A 17765-nucleotide genomic window follows, 5' to 3' on the forward strand; every position below is an offset into this window, starting at 1 on the left:
CCGTTACCCACCATCCCCGGGGAACCGGGGTGCACCGGGGGCGGCTCAGCCGGTTGTGTGCACGGAGCCCCCCCATAGCCCAGGGCTGAGCCCCCCCCGTAGCCCAGGGCTGAGCCCCCCCCGTAGCCCCGGCCGGCACCGGGAGCAGCCTCAACCCAAGCCCGGGGGTCGAGGAGCCCCGGCCCGGGGGTCCGTGCTGCCGCCAGCCCCCCGCCCTGGCCCGCAGCCCCTTACCGGTGCCCGGTTGTCGCACGGTGCCGCGGTCCTCGCAGCGTGCCAGGCCCCGGCCAAGTGCAGCGGAGCAGAAGGAAGGCGCCGTGCGTGCCTGGCCGCTCGCTCCCTCCCACCCCACCCCACCGGGGGGGCTGCGCGGCCCCCATCACCCTGCGCACCGCCGCACCGCACCCTGCACCCACCCTGGGGGCACCCCAGGGCCTCCAGCCCGGTGCGGGGGACCCCGAAAGCAGCCGGGGCCTCCCCCGGGAGCGGGTTTTTCCCCGGGCAGGGTGCAGAGCGCGCGGCAGACGGGAAACCAGAGCCGAGGCAGCAGCTTCTTTATTCAGCAGCGTGGGCAGCCGGGGGGGGGCTGCGGCGGGGGGGTCACCTGGGTGCGTGGTGGGTGATGGGGGACCCCTCCGTCACCTTGCTCTGGGGAAGAGAAGAAGAGAGGGGTGAGCGCCCGCAGCCCGGCCCCGCTGCCCCCCTCGCCCTGCCACCCCCCGGCTGCCCCACGCACCATGGGCACCTCGTCCAGGTGGCGGAAGCGGGGGGTCCCGCGCCGGCGCAGCCACACCAGCAGCACCGCTGCTCCCCCCGCCAGCACGCAGACGAAGAGGCAGATGACGATGACCGCGCCAGGGTCGGGCTTGACGGGGGGCTGCGCTGCGGGGGTGAGATGGGCACCCCGTTACCCCCCCCGGCGCTGCCAAGCCTCGTGCCTGGCCTTTGAGCACCGTGGGTGAGAGGGGGCTCCAGACCAGCTCCAGAGCCCCCCCCCGCTGCTGTCCCGCCCCTCACAGACCCATCACCCAGCTCCCATGTCACCTCCACCCATGGGGGACCAGCCCGTGGCCCTCCTGCCCTCCCTGGCTGGGGTCCCATGGCGCAGAGGCTGGGGGAGAAAGGGGGGGGCTCTCAATGCCCCCCCCCGAAGGAGGATGGGGTAGCTCAGGGGGGCTCTGGGCTCAGCAGGGGACTTGCACCCCTGAACCCCCTGCCCCATCCTGTGAGCGGGGGATCTAGGGGGCACCCGGGGCTGCTGCCATGCCCACGGGCACGTCTGGGGGGCTCCCTGCCTGCCTGGTGCCCCCCCCAAGCCTGGCTCTCACCTGAGCTGCCGGCCATGGTGCTGGTGCCAATGGCCGGTGTTGTTCTGGAGCTGGCGGCCAAGGTGCTGCTGGAACCGGGGCTCACCGTGGGTGCCGGCGAGCTGGGAGGGGGCCCGGGTGAGGACGGGGCTGGTGCTGCCGTCGAGCTGGATGGATGCGCCGTGGCCGGGGAGCTGGGTGCAGTTGGGTGGGATGGAAACAGCGCTGTGATGATGTTGGATGGTGATGTGGGTGCTGCTGAGCCCGGTGTCCTGGATGGTGCTGTGGTCATGTTGGATGGTGCCGTGGTCATGTTGGATGGTGCCGTGGTCGTGTTGGATGGTGCCGTGGTCGTGTTGGATGGTGCCGTGGTCGTGTTGGATGGTGCCGTGGTCGTGTTGGATGGAGATGTAGGTGCTGCTGAGCCCCGTGTCCTGGATGGTGCCGTGGTCGTGTTGGATGGTGCCGTGGTCATGTTGGATGGTGCCGTGGTCGTGTTGGATGGTGCTGTGTTGGATGGCGATGTTGGAGGTGTCAGAGGTGCTGATGAGCCTGTTGCCCCAGAGGGAGAGGATGCCACAGCTGGGTCGGGTGGAGGTGTAGGAGCTGCTGTGCTCGCTTTGCTGGGTGGAGATGACGCTGTGGTCCTGCTCAACGGAGGCACATTGGCCATCCCCAAGTCGGAGCCAGGTGGGGACATGCCAGGTGCCCCCGAGGTGGCGGCTGAGGGTGTGCCGGGTGGAGATGGTGACACAGCCGTCCCTGAGCTGCTGGCATTGACGCCACGTCCTGGCTCTAGAGCGTGGAGGAGAGAGCTGGTCAGCATCGCCGCGGGGCAGGCAGGGCTCCGGGGAGGGTGGCGGTGCCTGCCCCAGCTCCCGGTCTCACGATGCTCCTTTTCCAGGTGGTTTCACCACAGACAAAGGACCAGAAAACTGGGATTTAGCCAATAAAATCCCAGAAATCCAGGGCCAGGAAGAGCCTCCCAACAGCACCGCGGGGACGAGCAGAGCAGCGTGGCGGTGGTGGGCATGTGCACAAGGACATGTGCCAGCCTGGCCCTGGTGGCACACACCGGCCAGAGCCTGGCTGGCCCGCGACTGGGGCTCCACTGTGGCCGCGTGGGACGCAGCAGCGTTTGCCGGGCAGCGCTGGCAGTGCCCTTATCTGCCCAAGCCCTGTTTGCACAAGAGGAGGAGCAGGGCCAGCCCGTCCCCGTGGGCACACCGGAGCAAAATGCCCCATGGCAGAGCCAGCACCCAGTGCCAGCACCCAGGGGGGCCAGCGTGGCTGGCTGCTGGGGGTCCCCACAGCCATCGTGCCGGGCTGTTCCCACCCAGCTGCCGCCCTGTGCCGGGATGGGGGCGAGCCCAAGGCCAAGCACCCAGCACTGGGTGCCAGCTCCCGTGCCGAGACCGGCGAGCCAAGCACCCCAGGGTGCAGGGGGGGCTGCCGGGGTCCCAGGCTGGAAACGAGGGGGCCACGGTGCAGCACAGCCCACAGTGGCACAGTGGCATGGGGTGCCGGGGTCCTTTGCCCCCCGGAGTGCCGAGGTGGTGCCGCTACCACGAGTGCCGACTGGCCCAGCCGGTTTGGCAGCACCGGGGCCAGTAAGCCCAGCCCCGGGAGGCGCAGGGACCCCCCCCAGCACCCGGTGGCCCCGGAGCACACTGAGCCCACCGGTGCAGAGCGCGGGGGAGCACCCGGACAGCCCCCCCGGACTCCCCGGTGCCCCGGAGCACCCAGACCGCCCCCCCGGTGCCCTGGAGCACCCGGACCGCCCCCCCGGTGCCCTGGAGCACCCGGACCGCCCCCCCGGACTCCCCGGTGCCTCGGAGCACCCAGACCGCCCCCCCGGTGCCCCGTACTGCAGAGCTGGGCAAGGGAGAGGCCACGGACCCGCCCCCCGGTACCCCGGGAAGCACACAGCCCCCCCGGTGCTGCGGGGTGTGCGGACCCCCAAGCGCCCCCAGGACCCCGCGGGGACCCCCGGGGTGCACGGACCCTCCCCGGTGCCTCCCACCCCCGGTGCCCCCCGGTACCTGCAGCGAGCAGGGCAGAGGCGCAGCAGAGGAGCAGGCGGAGCGCTCCCCGGGCCGTGCCGGTGCCGCCGCCCCCGGCCATGCCGCCGCCCCGGGCCCGCTCCGCCGCCGCCGCCGCCGCCTTTATCCGCCCCTGGGGAGGCGGGGGCGACCCCGCCCGCAGCGCCCTCTGCCGGTACCGGGCAGCACCGCACCCCGCGGGGACCCCGGAGGATCCCCCCCCTCCCTACCCACTCCGTGCCTCAGTTTCCCTCGCACCCCCCCACCCCGAACCGTGAGACCCCCCCTGGCACCGGGAGCCACCCCTGCCTGCATCACCCCGGGCGGGGGGCAAGGGACTGGGTGGGGCCCAGGGACGTGGGGACACGGAGGTTTGGGCATGTGGGGACATGGGGACACAGGGATGTGGGGAAATGGAGGTTTGGGGATGTGGGGACACGGGGATGTGGGGACAGAGGTTTGGGTATGTGGGGACACAAGGACAAAAGGATGTGGGGACACAGGGATGTGGGGACATGGAAACACAGGGACATGGGGACTTGGGGTTGTCAGGACACAGGGACCTGGCAACACGGGCATATGGGGACACGGGGACACTGGACCCGCTGCTGGAGGCAGCCACGGGGCTGCGCTGGCTCTGCCGCGGGGACCTGGGGACGCCCCGTCCGTCTCGGTGCCAGAGCAGCACATCCGGGGCGCAGCACGGCCATGCCGGGACGGGGCCGCTTCCGCGTGGTGGGGAAAGGTGCTTCCTCCTGGCAAACCGCAGCCGTGAGGCCACGGTCTCCCCACCACCACCCACGGCAGGGCCCCGGTGTGCCGGGCTCCCCGCCAGCCCCCGGGAGCAGGAATGGGACGCTCCTCCGTGTTGGCACGGTACAGCATGGCACGGCACTGCTGGAACAGGCCAGGGCTGCCCAGTAGCAGCCAGGCCAACCTTCCTGCCATCGATGCCACCGTCCCCTAACCCTCCAGAGGTCAGAAGGGTCCATCCCTTGGGTGCTGCTCCGTGGGACGGGGCCAGGCCCAGGCCTCGCAGGTGGGGGACGCGGAGGAGGAGGAGCGATGGTGGTGCCGGGAAGCGAAGGCCGGTTGCCGAAACCCAGGGAGGAGCCGCAGAGGCCCAGCCTCGCCACCCGCCCTAGGGGAGCCCAGCCAGGTGCTGTGGGGTGACCCCGGCGTGCCAGCACAGGGGGGTAGGGGTGCTGGTGACCCCCCCACCTTGGAGGCACCAGCCACCCCAGGGGTCTGGCAGGACAAAGCCACAGCCAGGACCAGCAGCCCCACAAGCAGCTGGGTTCCCCCCACCACTTCCCCACTCACAGGGACCCCCCCCCAGCCCCAGGGGAACCCCAGAACCCCCCCAAGGGATGCCCAGTAACCCCAGAACCCCCCCAAGGGATGCCCAGTAACCCCAGAACACCCCCCCAGGGATCCCCAGAACACCCCCCTCACCCCAAGGAACCCCACCCCAACATCCAAACCCTCCACCACCACCCATGATCCCCCCACCCACAGCAACCCCAGAGCCCCCCAACACCCTCCTGAGTCCCCTAACCCCCCCCCAGGACCCCCTCGCTCCCCCCTCCCCGGGACTCCCAGAGCTCCCCCACCCCCGGGGTAACCCCCCACTCCCCCCAGCACCCCACATCCCTCTCCTCCGACCCCCATCACCCCCCCAAAACCCCCCCGGCTGCCCTCACCCCCGCCCCTTCCCTCTCCCCCCCCCACCCCAAGATGGCAGCCGGCCGCGCCGCTTCCTGCCCGCGCCGTCCCCGTCCCCCCCCCCGCCCTGCCTCGCCGGCGCAGCACACAGCAAGGCGGATCTCCACATCGCGGGGTTTTACTGGGGCCTTACTGGAATGTCTGGGGCACGAGGGGGGTGCCCCCGAAAATCCCGGCGGGGGCAGCCCGGGCTCCCCCCCCCACACCTCAGTCCGTTGGCGGGGGGGGGCCCCCACAGCCCCCCCCCATCCCAATCCCTCCCCTCACACCCTCAGTCCCCTCAGTCCGTTGGCGGGGGGGGGGGCCCCCACAGCACCCCCCCAATCCCCCCCCCCATACCCTCAGTCCCGTGGGGCCCCTCAAGTCCATGCCCGAGCCCCCCCACTCAGTCCATCGGGGTCCATGCCCGGCCCCCCCCGTCTCAGTCCGTGCCCGGGGGTGGCGGTGGTCGGGGCGGGGGGGATGCCTGAGGGGAGCCCCCTCGGCCCGCCGCGGGGTCAGTACGCCGGCACCTGGTGCTGGTGCTGGGGCAGGAGCTGGCAGCCGCTGTTGACGTGGCTGAGGACCTTCTGCTTGAGCTGGGCGACCTGCTCGCGGAGCAGGCTGGCCGTGGAGGCCAGCTCCGTGTTCTGGCTCTTGAGGCTTTTCACCTTCTCTTCCAGGCGGGAGATTCGCTCCAGTTTCCTCTTGCGGCACTTGGAGGCGGCGATGCGGTTCCTCAGCCGCTTTCGTTCCGCTTTGATACGCTCCTGCGTGTCCATGTCGATGGGGGAGAGCGGGGGGCTCTCCCCGAAACTCGGCACCTCCGGCACGATCTGAGGTTCGTCTTTTAACGGCGGCGGGGGGGGTGGTGGCGGCGGGGGGAGCCGCGGAGGAGGCGCCGCGAAAGGGCCGGGGTCGGCGGCGTAGCTCACCGCCGGGTAGCTGCTGAGGTTGGCGTACACCGGCGGCTCCGGGGCCAGGCCGGCGGCGGGCAGCTCGCCCGCCCCGCCACCTCCTCCACCGCCGCCGCCTCCTCCTGCCGCTCCGCCGCCGCTCCCCGCCGCGCCGCCGCCCAGCTGGTTCTGCTTGTGCAAGTCCTCGAGCGCCTTAACGAAACCCTCGGCGAACTCCTGCTCCTCGGAGGCGGCCGCTTTGGAGTAGAGGAACTGCCCGGTGGTCGGTGTGGTGGTCACCAGCCCGTTGGACTGGATGATGAGCCGCTCCAGCTCGGGCGACGCCAGCTTCAGCAGCCCCATCTCGGCCGAGCCCAACAGCCCCGCCGCCTCGCCGCTCGCCGCTCCCGGTGCTTTCAAAGCCGCCGCCACTTGCTCCGGTAACGCCATCCCGAGCGCGTCCTTCTTCATCATGCTGCCGCCGGGGAAGGGCAGGAGGAGCCCGCTGCTGCTACCGGAGGACGGGGCGAAGCCGCTGCCGAGGCCGCTCAACACATCATCATGGTAGAAGGGTGTTTCCATCCTCCTCCCCCGCCCGGCTGCGGGGGAACGGGGCCGGGGCGGGGGGGAAGGGGAAGGAGGAACGGGCCGAGCGCGGCGGCGGCAGCGCCGGTGCGGGGGTGGGGAAGGGGAGGGCGGGGGAAGGCACCGGTGAGCACCGGCCGCGGCCCCGCTCCTGCGCGCGCGCACACACGCGTCTGCCGCCGCCGCGGCCCCCGCGCCGCCTTATGTACGCGGCGCCGCCGCGGTGACGTCACCGCGCCGGGCTCTCATTGGCTGCAGATGACGTCCTCGCCCGCCGTCGTTTGCATAAGGGGGCGTGGCTCCCCCGCCCCGGGGGAGGGGGGCGGGGCCACGCCCAACCGCTGGCTCCGCCGTCACCGGGGCGACCGGGGGGGATAAACGGGACAACAGCGCGAGGGCCCCTGGGCTGACGTCAGGGGCGCGGGAGGGGCGGTCACGTGGGCGCGCCCCGCCGGGGCCGATGGGCACAAAGGGAGGGGCGGGGCGGAGCGGGCACCGGGCACCGGCGCGGAAATAAATAAATAAACACACCGGGCCGGGCCGCGGGGCCTCGGCGGGACCCTCCGGGGGCGGCCAGGCCGTGACCCGCCTGCGCCAGACCGGCGGCGGGGCTGGACGGTGCCCGGGCACACCGGGACCTGCCCACCCGCTCCCTGCCCCCGGGGGACGGGGCCACCACGGTGCCCCCCCAGCACCTCCTGTGTCACCGCGTGTCCCCCCCCGGCACCTCAGCCCCGGTGTGTACCACCGGTGTGTCCTGGTGGCACCGGGGACAGCGGGGTTCGCCCAGCATGGCGGGCGGTGCGCTGTGGCATCGCGCCATCTTGGCCGCGGCCTGCTCCAGCCGAGCCCCAGCGCCGCGGCACGGTGTGGGGGCAACCGGGGCTGGTTCCCCCCCAGGGCCCCGCTCCACCAGCAGCGGGGAAGGAGTTAAGGAGCGATGGCGGTGGCGGCGGCGCACGTCACGGCCGTCCAAGCCCGCGGGCGGCTGAGGGGGTGGATCGGCGTCAGTGGCTGACGTCACCCGTCCCCGCGTGGAGCCGCCGCACGGGGGGAGCCAGCGCCGATGGCCGACGATAACCCCCCCCCCGGCAGGATGCGGCCCCCGCGGCGCGGGCTGAGGGGTCCTGGCACCACTTGGCCACAGGGGCCATGGGGACACTGCGGCTGTGGTGACGCTGAGCTGCCCCTAATTGCCGCCAGATGGTTCCGGGCCTGCGCTAACGAGGGCGATAAATCAGCGGTGTCAGCCTCAGGGGTGCGGGGGGCCCGGTGGGACCCTGCGCCGGCAGTGCCAGGCCGGAGGTGACATCTGTGCCGATGCCGTGCCAGCCCCATGCCCTCTGCCCTCCCGGTGTGGGCAAGGGCGGTGAGGGGCTCCTGCCCGGCTGCAGCCAACTGGCCCAGCGTGGCACGGCCCGGTGTGGCACGGCCCGGTGGGGCACGGCATGATGTGGCACCGGGGTGTGGGGGCAGCATGGCAGAGCATGGCACAGGACACGGCATGGGGCACGGCATGGCTCAGGGAGGCCACAGGGGACACGGGTGACATCCAGGACAGGGCTGGGGCAGCCTCTGGGGCCGGGACACGCAGTGCAGGCACTGGGGAAACCGAGGCACGAAGGGTTGGGCCCGACAAGGACCTACCCTCCCCCACAGCTGCAGTTAATTAAATCCCCACTTGATTAAACCTCAAATAATTTAACGAGAGCATGACAGAATCCCGTGCCCGGGGCCCTCCCATCCCTGCCAGCCCCCGGCCCCTGCCCACCCCAGTGTCCCACCCCAGGGCAGGCGGCAGAGGCACTGGTGCCAGTGTCCCCAGGGTCTCGGTGAACTGGGCCGGCGCGGAGCTCCCAGGTGAAGCCGCCATCCACGTTTCCGCCACAAACCCGTCATTAGGGGCGCGGCGGCGGCCGGACTGGCAGGTTCAGCCCTCCCATCCTGACGAAACCCGGCCAGCGAGGGACAGAGACCGCGGAGGGAGGACAGGGACCGCAGAGGGGCCAGCTCCCCCCTGCCCTGGCGCCGCTTGGGGACCCCCTGGCCCGGGATGCACCCGTGGGCACAGCTGTGTGTGCCCCCCAGGCATCCCTGTACGTGCTCCTGCCCGCGCCCCTGCGCGTGCCCCCCAGCCCCGGCACAACCCGGGCTGCAGCGGCACGAAATGAGAACCAGCTTTGGCTGAAGGTGCTTTAATGGGTTGCAGGGAGGAACGAACCGGCCCTGGGACCTCCCTGGAAGAGCGGCTGGCTGGTGGCCAGGGATGCGAGCCACGAGCCGCGCTCTGGCCGGGCCCAGCCGCTGCTGCCGGCACCCCCCGGCTAAACCTCATCACCCCCCAGCAAAACCTTGTCACCCCCCAGCATCCCTCTCCGAGGGTCACAGCACCCCGTGGCTCATCCTTCCTTGTGCTCCCACCCCATCACCACTGGTGCTCATCCCTTGTCCCCAAACCAGAGACGTCTCGCCGGTGGCAGCCCGATGCCCGCGGCAAGCCCGCAGCTTCATTTTCTTAATGAGTGTTTAATGAGGGTCATGATTCAGCAGCCCCTTCCGCCTCCCAGGAGAGCAGACCCGTGGGGAGCATGAGTGGGGCGGTCCACAGAGCTGGTGGCAGTGCCACCGTCACCTCGGCCGGGGGCTGAAGCCGCTATTCCCGGAGGCGTCGGAGCCCGGCTCGGCCCCGCGAGCACCCACTGAGTCACGCTGCTCCTCGCCACCTGCCACCGGGGCTATATTTACCCCGGAGCAGGCGGGGAGGATCTTGGATGAACCCACCACCGGACCTCGGCGAGGCACGACGAGCCTCGAGCGGGGCCACGTTCGCCGGAGCATCCTCACACCTCCGAGCGCGGCAGGGCCCCGCGCAGCTCCTGCTCTCCCCATTTCCCCGGCCCCAACGGGACCGTTCCCTGCGTGCAACCGGCTCCATGACACCGGCGGTGCCCGATCCCGCTCGGGCTGGCAGCCGAGACAAGGTGCCATGCCACCAAGGCTCCGACCGAGGACACGGGCTGGACCCAAAGCACGATGCCGCGTCGCCCACGGATGCACCCACATCCCTCTGCCCTCCCGGCACGCCGAGCCGCCCTCCGAAAAGGGAACAAGCAGGAGAGCGTTTGCCACGCTGGGATTTGCACCGCGGGCACTGGGCACGCAGGGGAAGCCGCCTCTTAGTCATCGCCGCAGGGAGGGAGAGAGGAACCGAGCCGGGAAAACAAGAAGTCACCGGCCACCAGCCCCCAACCCCACGGGGCCACGTTGTCCCCGGGCGCGGGGGCCTCCAACAATCAAACCCAAGAATTAAAAAAAAAAAGAAAGAATGAAAGAAAACAAGATTTAAAAAGGAAAAAGGAGGAGGAGGAGGGTTTGACGTGTATTTTTAGTTGCTTAGCGAAGCCCTGAAATATTTCGGCAGCCACTCCCTCCGCGTCGCAGGCGGCTGGGGTGTAACTATTCCTGTGCTGCCTCCCCAGCGAGGCACAGGAGTTATGAGTCACGGCCACGCCGCGGTGCCAGCGCTGGAGACACGGCCCCACGTCTGCCCGAGCTGCCACCGGCCCGGTGGCCATGAAAATGTCACGGGAAGGGGGAGCAGGGAGCGGTTCCACGGTGGCCTTTGCTGGGTCCCCCCCCTGACCCAGCCCGTCTTTCCGGCCGGGACGCGTTGGCCCTGCCAGGCTGCGCGCACCCACCCACGCCGGCAGCGAGGCGCAGAGCTTTTTCCTCCTCTCTGGTTGTTGCTTTTATCTCGCTCCTCCCTGTTTTGGGTGGGTTTTGTGTTTTATTTTTCAGCTGTGGCTGCCACGGGGCAGGGCTGGAGCACACATCAGCCCCAGACGCCCCTTTTTTTGGGGCAGAGAAGCCCAAAGCCACAGACGAGTGTGGCATCAACGCCTGGGCTCAGTGGCTGCTCTTCCATCTTCCACCAACTGCCCTCGCAGGGGCTGTGCCGCGGCCTGGGACAGAAATATTCCTCCAGAGGTGGAAAAAGGAAGGGGGGAGGCAAGGAGGGAAGGCTGCTAAAGCCCGTGGTTGTAATTAAACGAAAGCAGAACTTAACGAGCTCCAAGGCCTGACCCCAGAGCTTCGCGGGGAGATAAGGCGTAGGCGGAGGACTCTGCCCTGAGCCGAAGCCAAAGGTCCCCATTGTCACGGTGGATTTATCTGGCCAAGGACAGACCTGAAATCCAGACAGCGCTGCAGTCGCTCCCTTTGTCACCCGGGAGTTTCTGTGGCGAAAGGGAGGGAGCGGGTCAGGAAGGGAAAGTCTGACACAGGGCTCAGCCTGGGCTCCGTTCAAATGCCACACGGGAGGTGGAGGACACTCGTGCCCCCGTCCCATCGCCTGGAATTGGCTCCTTGGCAGAAGCCGGCTCGCCCGGGATGGGGATCGAGTGCCGGCGCTGCCGGTTAACGGCTCGCCGAGGCAAGGCGGCCACGGAGAACACGTGGCTGCTGTTAGGAACCAAAGGTTTAGCCCATCTGCTTGGGGATTTATTGCTTATACCAGGGCTCGCGGGGTCACGCAGGGCTCAGCGCCATTGCAGACAGAGAGGAGGAGTCGTTTGGTACAGCTCAGATTTATTCCTACTCACCACTGCGCACAAGTTCTATAAACGTTAAAAAAATAAGTATATATAAAAGCATGTTCTTTACTCATTTTCAATGCAGTGGTGATGGCAGAGAGTAGGCTTCGCTATGGGAATCAGTTGTAAAAAACAAAACAAAAACTGCTCAGGACAAGTCACAATATCAGCTTTTCCCCTAAAATTAAACTATTTTGTCCATTCAGGGGGTTGAGCCACAGCCAGAGCCTCTTTCCTCCCCCCGTGCCCCCACACAGACATTCAATTCAGAGCAGCCAGGATATTTTGCGGGTGCGTTTTGCTCACGGGACCCTGCGCCCCGTGGGGTGGAAGACTGGGGCAATGTGACAGGAGGGACACTTCATCTATGCCCCCAAGGAAAGAGAACCCCTTACTAGAAAAGGAAATGACAGGTACGCGCAGTGAAGGCAGTCACTCGGTACCAGAACAAAAAAAGCTTGAGAAATATCGCCAGAGTTCGGGACTTGAGGAAAAATAAATCAACTGAACAGCTCGGCTGAGTTTCAGGGAAAAAAAAAACAATCATGAAGAGTAAGTGGCACAGCAGCCTTCCGCCAGAAAACACAGAAACCCCCTTCCTTTAAAGGAAGCTTCTACTCTGAAGTCAAATTAATAACACACTAATTGGGAAACCCTCAGTTGTCGCAAAGCTCTCTTGGGAAGAACCCCCAGTGTTCATCCCCAGTTCTCCCTTAAGCCATAGGAGAGAGACAGAACTGACCAGCCAGGAACACAAGACAAGCAATAGCTTAAAAGTTTGTTGTTTTTAAAAAACCCCAAACCCTTAAGACTACTCGTGGAAAGCTACAACATCCTCAAGTTCAGTGTTTTCAAACCAAAACACTTGTATCTGTTACAAACGCAACAAGTTTCAAGTATAAAAAAAAAATCCAAACAATGCAGAAAAAGTGTTTGCCTTCGTTCTCATCCCACTGTACACGGTTAATCTTTTAAATTAAACCCCCTGAAAAAATTAAATAGCGCTTTCACTCTCAGGAGAAGGCAGAAATTAAGTCCTTAACCATGAAATGATTTTTTTTTTTTTAAAGTATTTCCAATGACTTGCTGACTACAAGGAGTAGATAACTCCACTCGACCAGATTAAATTGCGAGGGGCTTCCGAACGATTCGGGCATCGATCAACTCGACGGAGGAGTCGAGAGGGAAACGCTTTTGAACACGTGGCAATCCTGAGGTGATAAAAACCCAACGGCGTCGCGGCACCGTCCCCGGCCGGGCTGCAGGCAGCCTCTCACTGCTTCGCTGCTTGTCTGCCGGGCTTCTTCTCCTGCTGGCCCCTTCCACTGCCAGGTATTCCTCGGCCACGGCCACCAAACACACCTACGGGGCAGAAAGGAAGAGCACAGATGGAGCAGCGTCGCTGTACGCCAGCGACGTCCCCCCAGCTGCTCAGAGCTTTACAGTTATTTCTGCTTTACCCAAACACACGCCGATTTTCTAGTCTTGTGAGCAGAAACTGGACTTTTAGATTTCTCCCTTGCCAGCTCCAGACCCCGTATTTATGAGGTGCATAAACGTGTCGTGAGAGCTGCCGAGCCCTCCCCTGCCCTCCCCTCCCAGCTCACATTCACCCCAAACAAACACAAAGCAATTCCAGGCATTAATTTTTATCTTGGTGCACAAGCGACAAAGGGACTGTGGATCTACCCCGCCAGGAACCTCTGCGAAAGAGGGGAACCCAAAGGAGACCCGCTCCGGGCGGGAGGCAGAAGAGCTCCTCTAGAGCCCTCTGCTCTGGTTGCTTCATCGAGGAGACGTGCCTTAAAAAAAAAAAAAACCCTCCTCCTAACCCCGCAGCCCTTGGGATGCTCGCAGGGAAGCTGAGCAGAGGCTGCTGTACGTCTGAATTTGGCAAGGCGAGGAGCAAAAGGCGAAGGATTACCAGTGTCAGAAACAATAATCCTTTCAACTGTGAGCACAATTATAGCTTCACTCCTGCCTGCTGGCCTCGCAACAAAATTGTCCTGCTTTTTTTTTTCCCTCCCCCTCCTCCCTTCATGTCTCAGTAATGAGAGCCAAACCTTTTAACTAATTAGCAAACGCCGAAGCTTCGCTTGAAAATATTCCATCAGCGAATTTAAGCTGCACATCAAACCAGCAGGGAACTCCACCTCAAAGAGAGCTCGGCTCTGCTCTCCACAAGGTGGATATTTCCACAGCAGAGAAAATATTTCAGCTAAAATGTTTGTCCAAATAACCATATCCAAAAAAGCTGTGACGCCAAGTGCTTTGGACGCTGAAAAGGGAAGGAGGAAAAATAAAGGCGCCTTCAGATTTGTAAAGGTCACTTCTGCACGCTCGGAGCTTCCAGGAGGCAGCAGAAATCGCGGGGGTTTTCCCTCCAGAAGTCCCTGGGAGTCGGAGACGCCGCACGTGGCACGTCCCAGCGTGGCGTGATGGCCCCGGGTAGGTCCCAGCCGTCCTACCAGGATTCCTTGCAGGTCGTTAAGGGTGCTCCGCAGAGAGCCTTCGCCCGGCAGCGCCTCAGTCCCCAGGGCTCCTCTTAAAACCTACAATTTCCCGGGCCAAACCCAATTTTGCGAGCGCACGCAGGATTTTAAGCTCCTGCTGCAGGCTAAGCTGCACCGAGAGCAACCCCGGGGCTGAGCGAGGTGACCACAAAGCGAATCGCAAAGACGTGGCGAGAGGGGTGAGCAGGGAAGCAGAGAAACGGCTCTCGGGCTTCCCACAGGTCAGTTTGGGGAGGAAAGAGCAAATATATCCCCAAGCTGAAGTGCTCTGAGATCACCCAACGCCGTGAAGGGGGACAGGGCAGGAAGAGGTGTTTCGGTGAGCTACTTCTTCACGAGTGGCAACCTCCCCTTTTATCAGAAACATGAATTATTCATGCCAAGCAGAAGGAACACAAACCCTCAGATATTTTTAAAGAAATAAATAAATCAACAAGTCAGGAAATCAAAAGCCCCATTATAACGGGAGAAAAGATGATGTTTTTCTATCAGTGCCATGCTCAGAGGCCAGTCTATTTTCAAACAGAATAGCCATTTGTTTCCCTCCCAGACTGGCTAAGCTAACAGACACCAGTCTTGTAGGGCCACGCTCCCGAACTAGCCAGGAGGGGTAGAAACAGTCAAGTTCAGACTCTCTTAAGCTCCTGCCCAACCCCAGTAACGAGGGAGGCACAGCCCTGGCACGAATCCTTTCTCTCCTTTGGCAGCGGCTGCCTCACAAGCGAGGCAACGCACTCACCCGACTAGATTTCGCACAGGAGCGGCTCCAGCTTCTCCCAGACAAACAGTCCTGGGTTTAAAGCCGAGAAGCAAGAGCCGTTCCTTCCACAAGAGGTGAAATTTAAAGGCAGGGATCCCGCTCACCCCTCTCCGAGCTGAAAACCAAACAGGATCGTTACCTCGGCCAGCACCTCCAACACCACGGCCCTTCTGTTGCTTCTGCTGTTGCATCCCGCCACGGCCTCTGCCCTTGGACACCACCTCTTCTTTCACCATGTCAATTATTTCATCGGGGATCCGCAGGTATTTAATCGTGCTGCCACGGATGTAGCACTCTGGCATTCTCCAGAACTTGTCTCCATCCTGTTGGGGAGCAACGCGTTAGGCTACGAACAAAACCAGGTGCTTTTGTGTTATTTTCAGGGCGTTGGAATATTTCTGTCACTTCTGGAGTGTGTGACAGTTCTGCCAAGCTTTTCTGAAAGCATTATCTGTAATTAGCTGCAAAAAAGGGGGAGTTTGTTTTTTTTTTTCTCCAAAACACGTAGCCCTACAACCTGGGGGGGAGGAAGAGCACTCAGCCACGAGTTTCAATTTGTTCCACGAGCACCTCTAACGCCCACAGAAAAGGAGGGAAGAAGAGGCTGAGGAAACAAGAGCCTTCCCTTCTTGTCTAAGAAGGGAATTGAAAGTGGGACTCCAGGCAAGTTACACACAACAGCTACGAACACCCAGCTCTGGCGAGACAAACGCCGCTGCGACAGAGGCGGACACACGGCCGGGTTCCTTCTCCAGCAGCCTCAGATGGGAGTCACCTCACTCCTTCGCTGCTCTGGGGTGTGGATGGAGCAGGGAGGCCGGTCCGGAGCCAGCTGGCTGCGGGGTGTGTGCCACCAGAGCACTGTAACTGCAGCCATGGAAAATAAGGAGCTTACAGATTATATATATCATGGAGCAGCCGCCTCTATATGTTGGTTGTTAGTTGTTTAAAGCAGTTTCAGGGCTTTCCTAAGACGTAAATCTACCAGGGCTTCACCTGCCGCGTACCGAGGGCGGCTGTGGGAATAGGAATCGAGCGTCGAAGCTGAACAACAACTCGGCTGCCCATGATGTAACTGGGAGGAGGGAGGGGGGGGACCCACCTCGCCCCGCTCCGCCACCGCAGCCCCGGCTCGGCAGCGGCTCCGTCAGGGTTTGGCTGCAGATGGGATCGCTCGAGCCCAGCGATTCTCAAGTGGCAGCATGTGGACGAGGCGTCTGTCATGTCCCAGAGGAGGAGGTTAAACAGGAACGCCTCGTTCCTCCTCTCCTGGGATAAAATAGTCGCTTCCCCCCCACCACACACACCCCAGGAGTTATTTGGGGCAACTCTGCCTGTACGGGCAAGTCCTCCGCGCACAAGACAAGACAGAGAGAAACAATCCTCTCCCAAAAGCCACCCAGCAAACCCCACCCTGCCTTGGATCCGCCTGGCTGCTCCTTGGCTCGGGATGCAGGAAGGGATGGAACCAAACTCCCTCGCTTCCTCGTTCCGGCCTCCCCGGAGCAAACAACCCCCGTCCCCGGGGCCGGGGCCGCGCGGTCGCCGCCGCCCCGTGCCATCTAGCGGCCAGTCCCCACCAGTGCCACCAGTAGAGGCTCCAGCTCGGCTCTCACCCGGGCTTCAGAGGCGTTTTGGTGTTTTAAAGCAGGCAGAGGCACAGCTGATGTGCCCGGCTGCTTTGCTGTGTGACAGGATCCCTCCAGATCACTCAGAGGGAATAAAAACCTGAACTACGGCGGAGCACCGAGCCCTAGAAAGCGACCTCCCAAAGAGAGGGACAGCATCACCCGTGTGGCAGGCATGGATAAGGCTTTGCTGGCTGTTACCTCCTCTTAGTCCCCCTCCTGCTAAATTCGACAGCGGTTCCTTCCCTGTTTGCCCGACCAGAAGCCGAAGTGCCCCCACAAATTTCTAACCCCACTGCTCTGCCCCGAAGGTCCCCCTCAAACCTCACTCAAGACGTTTACTCTCTCATACTGACATGAAAACACGTCTCCGTGCCCCAGCAACATCGCTCAAAACTTTCCTGTTGCGGAGACAACGGGCACTGGGGGTTTGCAGAGAGATTTCCAGAAGAACGAGGATTTCTGCCTGTCTCTCCCACCCAGCTCGGATGTTCCAAGGCAGGGAAACAGCAGCAACAGCCGTCATCCACCCAGCTGCCGCTTCCCACAGCGTGTGGCTGGCAGGGACAAGATCAGACATTTCTGACTGAGGTCAAAGCCCTAAACACCAGATCAGAATCTTCTGGAGCACCTTTGGCCAAGGGCAAAAGTACCAGACGGCGCAGAGCCCCAGCGCAGGTAAACAACCGGCTCCTCCGTTTTGATGTGGAGAGTTAAGAGGGTGAGAGACGAGTTAATAGAAGTTAGGGCAGCGTTTGAAGCAGACCTCGCTTCTCAGGCAGCATGTGATGGACAGGAAACCCATCTCAGCATCACCTCATGGGCTATCACACCCTGTCCTGTGGCCCCCAGCCCCACACCAAGAACCCTCTCACGGGGGAAACGCTCGCACAGTGTTTCTGTGTGGTGCAGAGAACCACCCGCTCCAGCCTGTGCCCGAGGGCATTCCTTCGTTAGGGATACTATAAAGAACTGTATTAAATTTACATGTTCAGGCAGAAGTGACACTTCCACGGGAGTGATGGCCCCTGAGCTATAGCAGAGCCGGCCCAGCTGCAGGGCCGGAGCTCAGGCACACTCAGGGACACTCCCTGGGGGCACAGAGGGTGGGTGACCCCCACACCGGTTGCCCGGGACGGGGGGTCCGACCTTACCCGGGATGTGCAGATGACCTCCCGCAGGTTGATGTTCATCCAGTTGTCGCAGCTCACCAGGTGCCCGTTGTACGTCTCGCCGTTCTTCAGCTCCACCAGCTGCAAGAGATGGGAGTCACTGGGCGCTGGCCCAGCCCCGGTACAGGGACCTGCCCCGGTGTTGCCCGCATGGCACCGGTGAGCCCAAGGCCGGGCTGCGGGACCGGGGCTGGGCCGCGCTGCCGGTACTCACCATGGGGTGGTTCTGCGCCGTCTTCAGTAGGGACAGGGGCAGCTGCGAGAGGGAGAAAGGAGAGAGGCCTCAGGCACCACCGGGGACCGGGACACCCACTGCGACAGCGGGCAGGACACCGGCCCCGCCGCCCCAGGCAGCTGGGAGAGGCAAGCCAGCCCCCCGCCACGGCTCCAGGCCCCCCCCAATGGCTCCAGGCACCGACCCCCAGGCCCCCCCGCCCCCAGGCCGGCCCCGCCGCCGCTCACCATCGTGCCTAAGCCGCGGAGCCGCCGCCGCGCCGGGCGCTGCCGCTCAAACCGCCCCCGGCCCCGCGCGGAGCCAATCAGAGCGCGGCGCTGCCCCGGCGGAG

General features: G+C 64.3%; 3 protein-coding genes across 4 annotated transcripts; all 3 read right to left on the bottom strand.

Moving 5' to 3' along the window:
• Positions 1 to 559: 559 nt before the first annotated feature.
• On the bottom strand, positions 560 to 5443 carry LOC137675054 (uncharacterized). The gene is made up of 6 exons (XM_068420944.1): positions 5414 to 5443; positions 3350 to 3482; positions 2809 to 2977; positions 1329 to 2102; positions 737 to 882; positions 560 to 648 (listed from the first exon to the last, which is right to left on the bottom strand). Exons 1-6 carry the CDS (start codon positions 5441 to 5443, stop codon positions 560 to 562), a joined length of 1341 nt encoding a protein of 446 aa, XP_068277045.1.
• On the bottom strand, positions 5177 to 6695 carry JUND (JunD proto-oncogene, AP-1 transcription factor subunit). The gene has a single exon (XM_068420962.1). The coding sequence runs from the start codon at positions 6529 to 6531 to the stop codon at positions 5572 to 5574; it is 960 nt and encodes a 319-aa protein (XP_068277063.1). The 5' UTR covers positions 6532 to 6695; the 3' UTR covers positions 5177 to 5571.
• A 4406-nt stretch (positions 6696 to 11101) lies between these two features.
• On the bottom strand, positions 11102 to 17763 carry LSM4 (LSM4 homolog, U6 small nuclear RNA and mRNA degradation associated). 2 transcript variants are annotated; one of them, XM_068420966.1, is made up of 5 exons: positions 17662 to 17763; positions 17414 to 17455; positions 17182 to 17280; positions 14539 to 14722; positions 11102 to 12488 (listed from the first exon to the last, which is right to left on the bottom strand). In XM_068420966.1, the coding sequence occupies exons 1-5, from the start codon at positions 17662 to 17664 to the stop codon at positions 12400 to 12402; spliced, it is 417 nt and encodes a 138-aa protein (XP_068277067.1). In that variant the 5' UTR covers positions 17665 to 17763; the 3' UTR covers positions 11102 to 12399. The 2 variants fall into 2 exon arrangements, with proteins under 2 accessions (XP_068277067.1, XP_068277068.1); XM_068420967.1 differs by lacking the exons at positions 17182 to 17280; positions 17414 to 17455; positions 17662 to 17763 and adding an exon at positions 15818 to 15972.
• Between the last annotated feature and the right edge of the window lie 2 nt (positions 17764 to 17765).

Source organism: Nyctibius grandis, chromosome 31 (genome assembly GCF_013368605.1).
Source record: "Nyctibius grandis isolate bNycGra1 chromosome 31, bNycGra1.pri, whole genome shotgun sequence".
Lineage (NCBI taxonomy): Eukaryota > Metazoa > Chordata > Aves > Nyctibiiformes > Nyctibiidae > Nyctibius > Nyctibius grandis.

Excerpts from the sequence above, each read along its gene's own strand:
- LOC137675054 (XM_068420944.1), bottom strand. The coding sequence starts at position 5,443 with ATGGACTTGAGGGGCCCCACGGGACTGAGG. Across the intron at positions 2,978-3,349 it reads CTCTGCCCTGCTCGCTGCAG|TGTGCTCCGGGGCCACCGGG; the intron begins GTACCGGGGGGC and ends CGGTGGGCTCAG. Across the intron at positions 2,103-2,808 it reads CCCCATGCCACTGTGCCACT|AGCCAGGACGTGGCGTCAAT; the intron begins GTGGGCTGTGCT and ends TCCACGCTCTAG.
- LSM4 (XM_068420966.1), bottom strand. Across the intron at positions 17,281-17,413 it reads CGGCGCAGAACCACCCCATG|CTGGTGGAGCTGAAGAACGG; the intron begins GTGAGTACCGGC and ends CATCTCTTGCAG. Across the intron at positions 14,723-17,181 it reads AGGTCATCTGCACATCCCGG|GATGGAGACAAGTTCTGGAG; the intron begins GTAAGGTCGGAC and ends GCTCCCCAACAG.
- JUND (XM_068420962.1), bottom strand. The coding sequence starts at position 6,531 with ATGGAAACACCCTTCTACCATGATGATGTGTTGAGCGGCCTCGGCAGC.